We start from the raw sequence: 8,070 nt of genomic DNA, 5'->3' as shown, positions 1-8,070 counted from the left end.
TATATATATGTATGTACATGTATGTGTGTACGTGTATAGATAGTTTCTATTTCTTTTGTGCATGTGTTTTCTATGGTCCCTATACATGTCTATCGTTCGTAAGGGAGTTGCGACATCCGGTCTTCTTCTTTCTCTTCTTTTGTCTCTTCTTCTCTTTCCTTCGTGCTTCATTCACATACGTGATATATGCCCTCTCTTTCTTAGCTCTCAGCTCTCTGTGTATATATAAATATATCTGTCTATATATATATATATATATAGACAGATATATGTGTGTATTCGCATAGGTAGAAAGTATATATATGTATATACATATGGCGATGCGTATGAATCTGTGAAATATGTCTGTCTTCTGTATGTATATCGATAGATAGATATATCAAAGATAGATTAAGGATAGATAGATAGATCAAAGATAGATAGATAGATGCATAGATCAAAGATAGATTAAAGATAGATAAATTAAAGATAGATAGATCAAAGATAGATAGATAGATGAGTTTTACTATTTCATTCCAGGATTGACTGTCAGACTGTATGATGTGGGCGTGGCTTGTCTTAGTTGTCTAGGAAGGCAGCATGAGATATATCACTCTTGTACTTCTCTCTACGCCTCTAGACTCGTGTTTCGTCATTCTGTCCTCTCCTGTAGCTTCAACGATCAAGTGACGTAGACTCTCTCCCTCCACATTTATATACAGATACAGATACATAAACCTCTCTTTCTTTACACATATATATATATATATATATGTATCTCTGTCTCCCTCCGTCTTCCCCTCTCTTTGTGTATATAGATATCTGTACGCATGGAGATACATCTGCCTGCAGCCATATAGACATGCGATAGGACTTATATAAGAGGCTGGGGAATAGAGACAGAAGAAGTTTTCTCCCATAGTTTTCATGGCCAGAGAGCTAGCTGGGTAGCGCTAGCCAATCAATTGTTGTCTCATGCATGTGTCTTGTTTTCTTTCCTCTTCGTTTCTCGCTGTCTTTTCCTTTACAGAGAGGGAGCTCTTCAACGAGAGAGGAAGAAGGAGAAGAGACAGGAAAGAAAAGAAGTATAACTCGTCATCTTTCTTCGTCTTCTTCTTCTCCGCTTTCTCTGGAGTCTCTATTACGGGATCCTCGAGGTCTTTTTACGCATGCAGTGGATGCATGCGCCGTCACGCATTTCCACCTAGATCACTGCGGCGCACTGCCGGCCTTTACCGGACAACTCAAGTAAGAAACAAAGAAAGAGATTTGAAAGAAAGAAATAAGAAAGAAAGCAAGAGAGAAAGGCGGCAAGACAGAAAGAAAGAGATAAGACAGCAAAAAAGGTTCCAATGGAGGTGAGAGAGAACAAGAAAGTGAAGAAGAGGGAGCTGCAGATCAAGCGTGGAAGGAGAAAGGAGAACACCCCTTTTTCCTTTCTCCCAGTGTATCTATCCATTCTCTCTATCTAAGTGGTCTCTCTATGTAGTTGCCTCTTTCTTGTCTCTCTCTACTGGCTATCTGTCTGCATCGATGTGTAGCTTGCCTGTATCTCTTATGATACGTGTCTGTATCACGCCTGTTTTCTATGGACTTCTTTCCCGCTTCTTCCTTCGCTTCAACAAGAAAGCAGAGAGCAAGCCTATTCTCCCCACGTCAATTGGGGATATAGTTTAGCTTATCTCTTCATAGTTATGCTCTGTATGCATAGACGCCGTAAACAGAAGAAAAGCGGAGTAGTAGTAGAGGTACTAGTCGTAGTGGTCGTACTAGTACCTGACGCTTTCAGTAGAAGAGGAACAAGAAGCACACTTCACAGTCTTCTTTATCCACCCCCTCCTGATTAAGTCTTTTCCTCTATCTCTCTATAGCTCTCTCATTACAAGTCCACCCCTTTAGAATTTTCAGTTCTTCTTCTACTCCTCCAGGATGAACTTTCTCCCTATCTCTCTCTCTCTCTCTTTTTCTTTCTTTCTTTTGATCTTCTGTCGGCTCGAATTCTCTTGCTGGTCATTGACACAAGGAGGCTACTTTTACTTTCTTTCTTTCTTGCCTCTCATTCTCTCTTCGTTTCTCTTCATGTGTATATACACCTGCTTGTGCTGCTCTTGGTGTGGCTGGTAGGTATCGCGGGCCTATTTTAATGTCTTTTCCTACGAAGGCTTTGTCTCCTCTCCTTCTCCTCGACTGCGCAAGAGTCGGGAGAGATCGATCGCAATCCAATCGCATGCAACAACTCTATGGTAGGGCTGACGCCATGCCTATATATATATATATGTATCTATGTGTATGTGTGGATATGTATATGTAAGAATATGTATGCATAGGTAGATATATGACTATATATGGAGGCAGAGAATGGTTTGCTGTGTAGAAGGCTCTACAGATAATCTATCGGTCTATGCATATACAGGCATATATATATATATATATATATATATCTGTATATGTGTATATAGAAGTGTATGATGGAAAAGCAGAGGAACTGTATGTGTGCATCTTTCCGTGTATTTGGAGAGACCTCATCCCCACTCGGAAGCTTTCTCATGGAAGAAGACTTTCACATCTTGTCTTTCCTTCTCTTTCATTCTTTCTTTCGTCGCTAAGAGAAAGTTGGAGAGAATGTTCTCGTGCAAACTGATAAGCATCTGTCCTTGTAAAGAGACACAGGCAGAGAGGGAGAGAAAGAATGAAAGAGACAAAGAGACAGAGAGGAAGAAAGCCAAGGAAAACCGACCGTTTTAACACCTCGTTTATGGCATATCAAGCTACATGAAGAGTAGAAATTTCCGAAGATAGATCAAAGATAAATATATAGAAAGGGAGATAGGTAGATAGAAGTGCTGAAGAGCGTTTACTTTTTCCTCTCTCCTTTCGTCTTTTCTTTCCTTTTCGTCTGCCCTATTTCTTTGTTTCTTCTCCTAGGTGGCTCCGATTCGCTGACTTCTTCTCTTTTTGAAGATCTCCCACTTTCTATGAAGACAAGAGCTACCAAACTTCTTCTCCCTCCCTCCTCTTCTTCTTCTACGAGTCGAGATCTCTCTTCTTCTTCTTCTAAAGCTGTCGATCGATCGACTACATCTTCTCTCAATTCTTCTTCTTCGTCTTCTTCTTCCAACTCTACCGGGGTGCTGAATGGCGGTGGAGGTGTTTGGAGCTTCTCAGAGGCAGAGGTCTTCGATTCTCTCCGACGTGTGCGAGCGCAGAGACTCCACGAAACTTGGCTAGGAGGGAGAAGAAGAGGAAGCGATCGAAGATCTTTCTCTACAGGTGAAAAAGAAGAACAAGAAGAAGAGAAAGAAACAAGAGGAGGAGGAGAAGAAGAAGAGAATGAAGGAGAAGATGAAGAGGATGAAGAGATCCAGTTGACGCCATACTATGCGGGGCATGTCTTAGGGGCTGCGATGTACGAGTTGAAAATGCGCAATGCAACGATAGTTTATACAGGTACGGGTTCTCTTTTGACGGAAGAGAACAAATAGACAAGAATCCCTCTGCTTCTCTTCATAGCCCGAGAGGTCTCATGGCAAGGGACAGACGCTGATGTATGGAAAGATAAAGGAGGAGAAGAACGAGAAGAAGAAGAGAAGCTTCATGCTTTCTCTTCGTCATTCTAGGTATAACATGGCTGGGAGGCTTCAAGACTACTTCTTCTTCCTCTTTTTGTATGAATAGCTCCATTATGGAATTTGACAGATTCCCTGGAATTAAGGAAAGGTTCTTCTACTAAGACATGCAACAGTAAAAGACTCTTCACACAGACTCACGGGTCTTTCTTCTCTCACCCTCGCTCTTTCTAAGAGCTATTCAATCATCTAGCTAGCTAGTAGCTAGCGAAACGCTTGCTGTGTGTCTGCGGTTGCATGCAGGTGACTATAATACTATACCTGACCGACACCTAGGCTGCGCCTCTATTCCTTGCCTTCGCCCAGACGTTCTTATCTCCGAGTGTACGTACGCTTCATTCGTACGAGCAAGTAAAAGGACAATCGAGAGAGATCTCTGTGCTGTCGTCCATGACTGTCTCCTTAAAGGTGTAAGTCGTCCTTCCAAACCAAAGAACAAGAAAGGAGACAAGACACATTGGCAGCAGGCTAGCTGGCTAGTTGTCTAGCCAGCTAGCTCTCAGAAGAAGGAGCTGTCCTGAGTAGAGAGTTTTAAAGTGATCTCTCGTCAGCAGACACAGATATATCAGAGGTATATAGACAAAGACAGACAGGCTCTAGATAGATAGATAGATCAAAGATAGAATAAAGATAGATAGATCAAAGATAGATAGATTAAAGATAGATAGGAGGGGAGAGTTTGCCTGTTTGACTTTGTTACTCTCCCCCCTTCAGACCTCTACAGCAGAAGCCATCCGTGCATAGAGTATCTGAATAGATATACATATATATATATATGTATGCATGTATACCCCTGCATGGACATAGTATGCCCATATCTCTATCTTTATATGTATATATATGTATCTATATATATATATCTATATATGTATATGTATAGTCATATACACGTGAATCCCATGTATGTGTAAGTGCATACGATCACATGGAGATATTTTACTGAGATAGACGTCTTAGCCTTTCTTTCATCTCCTCTTTGTTTACTTTCTCTTTCTGTTTCTCTGCAATTTCTCTTCTCTCTTTCCTTCTCTTTTCTAGGGCAAGGTTTTAATTCCTGTCTTTGCAGTGGGAAGAGCGCAAGAGCTTTGCATGCTCTTAGAGAATTACTGGGAGCGCATGCATTTACAATTTCCTATCTACTTTGCTGGGGGCATGACTGAGAAAGCAAACGCCTATTATCGGCTGTATGTACACTGGAGCAAAGCAGGGATGAATATTCTCTCAAATAGCAACACTAGCGATGGTATGTCTGTCTGTCTGTTGTAGGAAGAAGGAGGAAAAGAAAAGGAAGAAGAGAAAGAAGAAGATACATAGGAGGAGTACAGCTTTCCTGTAACCGTTTCTAGGTTATGTACATCTTGCATATTAGAGTATGGAGTAGGTATCTATATATATGAGCTAGATCTACATATATATATATATATGTATACATACGTAGGTACGTAGATATACAATTCACTGGCACATACCTGCAAGCGCATGTACGTAACTATACATGTATGTGTATGTGTATAGATATATCTGTATATATATATATATGTGTATACGTATATGTATCCATCTGTACATAGATCAATGTGTCTATTCATATGAGATGTTTTGCATTGCTTTAACCGTTGCCTAGATACCTATTTCGAGAGAAATATTTCTTCTTCTCTTCTCTCTCTGTCTTTTCATCTTTCTTCTCTTTCTCTCTCTTTCGTTCTTTCCTGTTTCCTCTCATCTGTTCCTTTTCTTTCTTTCTTTCTCTTCTTCTCGTCTTGTTTCAGATGGCCCTCCTGCGTCGGCCTTTTCTTTTCCTCACATTCTTCCCTTTCAGTCTTCTTTGCTTTCCTCTCCTTCGCCTATGGTTCTGCTAGCCACGCCAGGCATGCTACATGGGGGCTTAGCTCTGAAAGCTCTCAAGGCCTGGGCCGGCGATCCAGACAACCTCGTGCTTATCCCTGGCTACTGCGTCAGAGGGACTGTAGGCGCTATGCTTATTGCGGGTAAACCTTCACGAAAGAAATAAGAAAGACGAAAAAGACAAAGATAAAGAAGAAGAGGCGTGCTTTCTGTCTTTATCTCTTTCTCTCACATCGCTCTGTCTTGGATCTGCCCTTGCTTGAATTTTTTCTTTTGAGGAATGTTGGTGGAAGGTGTATGTACACTCGATGGTGTGTTAGATTGCTATCTCGTTTTCCCTCTTTACTAGGAAGAATAAGAGGAGTCTCTTCATGTCGCAAGGGATAGAAAGATTTCTTTTCATAAGCTGAAGGAAGAAGAGCTCGATCGGTCTCTTGTTTCTTTCTTCTCTTCATTGTTTTATGGAGATGTCTGGCAGAACTCCGGAGAAAATTTTCTTTGTCTGTTTGCTTCCTTGGCCTTTGAAGTTTCTCCTACACATACATCTCCCAAGCTTCATGTCTTTATCATTCTGATACGTTTCATATGCACCTCTCACATCAGATACATATATATCTTCATATATCTTAGATAGATTAAAGATAGATAGATAGATTAAAGATAGATAGATAGATAGGGAGGGGATTTTCCCCTTCCGTTCTTGTCTCTATCTCCTAGTAGTATCAGATCTCTATCGCTTCTTTGGTGAAAGACAAGATTCATCTCTTTCTTTCTTTCTTTCTCACTCTTTCTTTCTTTCTTTCCTTCTTTCTTTCTTTCTTTCAGGGCAGAGACAGATACCTTTAGATGGAGGTCATACAATTCTAAATGTGAAGTGTCGGGTTCGCTATATGTCTTTCTCGGCGCATGCAGACACCGTAGGCATTCAGCAGCTAGTTCAGTGTCTACAACCTAGACACGTAGTTCTAGTCCATGGAGAGAAGGAAGGAATGACGAAGCTCGCGAATGTCTTACGAAAAGACTATCAGCTATCTGTAAGTCAAGACATATCCATCCTCCTCTTCTTCTTCTTCACTTCTCAAGTGGCTGGCTAGGAGTGAGACATACATAAACAAAGATAGATAGGCAGATTGACCAAAGACAGATAGATAGATAGACAGACAGGTGCGTTTGTATGTCTTTAGGTTCTCTAGTAGACTGAAAACTGTGGATGGGGTGTATGTACACCTGAGGTAACACCATCAAGACGAAGAAGAACAGCAAGTGCCGGGGCAGATTCATTTCTTTTACCACTTGCAGACAGATCACATCCCTTCAATCAATCTTACAGAGAAGCTATTCGATTTTCTTTCTTTCCTTGAGAGGAAAGGGACACTGACTTTCTTTTTCTTCTTCAACAGATAGTTGCATGCGTGCAGTGAAGTGTGGGGTTTGGCATTTTGGTGTGGGGAAGAACTTTTCGTTTTTCTTTTCTTCCGTTCTTCTTTTCTCTTGGTCTCTGCAGGTCTTCACTCCTGCGACAGGTCAGACGATATCCATCCCCATTGATCCGCCGTCAAACCTTCTTCCGGTGTATGTACACCGCAACTTTCTCGAGGCAGCTGTAGAGGCGACAGCTGCCGCTCGATCTCCCTGGCAACCAGGAGGCTTTGAATATAGCCGAGAAGTCCGTCAATTAATTGAAGATTGTACAAGAGGAGATGAAGAAGTAAGAAAAGAAAAGAGAAAGAAGATAAGGAAAAAGAAGAGAAAGTAAAGAACGCCATAGAAGAAATGAAAACATACAAAGAAGGAGAAGAAGAACACGAAGAAAAGCGGGGGTCTTTTCTGTCTCTCTCGGTTTGTTGCTCTATCTCGGAGAAGAAAGAAAGAAAGGTTCTCTTGGATTCTTTTAGAAGGCATGTTTTTTTTCTATTCTAGCCAGCCAGGGCGACTAGCTGCATGCAGCGCCTTAAGGAAAAAGGAGGCTATTGAGGCTTAGCTGAATGTGTCTTAAATAAACGATAGAAAGAAAAAGTTCTATCTACACAAACCTAGGCATGCCACCCTTGCCAACTTCCACTAAACCCATGGAGACTCGAAGCTCCCTTTCTTCTGCTGTCTCATGTAAATAGATTAAAGATAGATAGATTAAAGATAGATGGATAGATTAAAGATAGATAGATAGATTAAAGATAAATAGATAGATAGATTAAAGATAGATAGATAGATATCATCCATCAGTATATGAATGTGAGGAAGCGTCCGTACATGGAGGCATGCACATCAATATGATATACCTTGCATGTTATCCTATACTTCCTACATCTCTATATAAATATACGTATGTATATATATATATATATAAATATATATATATATATATGCATGCATGTGTCTTTGTGTATTTACAACGCGTTTTTTTAGGAATGGTCGATTCTTCATATGAGTCTTTTCTTCTTTACGTTTCCTTCCTCTCTATCTCTTTCTCTTTTCTCTCTCCATCTATCTATGTGTGAATGCCCTCTTTCTTCCTCTTTCTTTCTTTCTCTCTCCAACCTCCCCGGTAAGCTCGGAGCTTCTGTCGATTAGTAAATGTTTGCTGTTTCTATCATGTTCTCATATCTTCTTTCTTTCCTTT

General features: G+C 40.7%; 1 protein-coding gene across 1 annotated transcript; it reads left to right on the top strand.

The window, feature by feature from the left end:
• Positions 1-1,009: 1,009 nt before the first annotated feature.
• Positions 1,010-7,158, top strand: CSUI_008155 (metallo-beta-lactamase domain-containing protein; the record flags this gene model as incomplete). The annotated part of the gene is made up of 8 exons (XM_068068292.1): positions 1,010-1,227; positions 2,104-2,222; positions 2,905-3,426; positions 3,849-4,015; positions 4,644-4,848; positions 5,375-5,593; positions 6,276-6,484; positions 6,955-7,158. Coding segments are annotated over exons 2-8 (1,626 nt in total), but the record flags the coding sequence as incomplete, so codon positions are not given.
• Positions 7,159-8,070: the final 912 nt, after the last annotated feature.

The sequence above is a fragment of the Cystoisospora suis genome (assembly GCF_002600585.1).
Source record: "Cystoisospora suis strain Wien I chromosome Unknown contig_4495, whole genome shotgun sequence".
Lineage (NCBI taxonomy): Eukaryota > Apicomplexa > Conoidasida > Eucoccidiorida > Sarcocystidae > Cystoisospora > Cystoisospora suis.
This window is presented reverse-complemented; position numbering and strand designations above follow the sequence as displayed.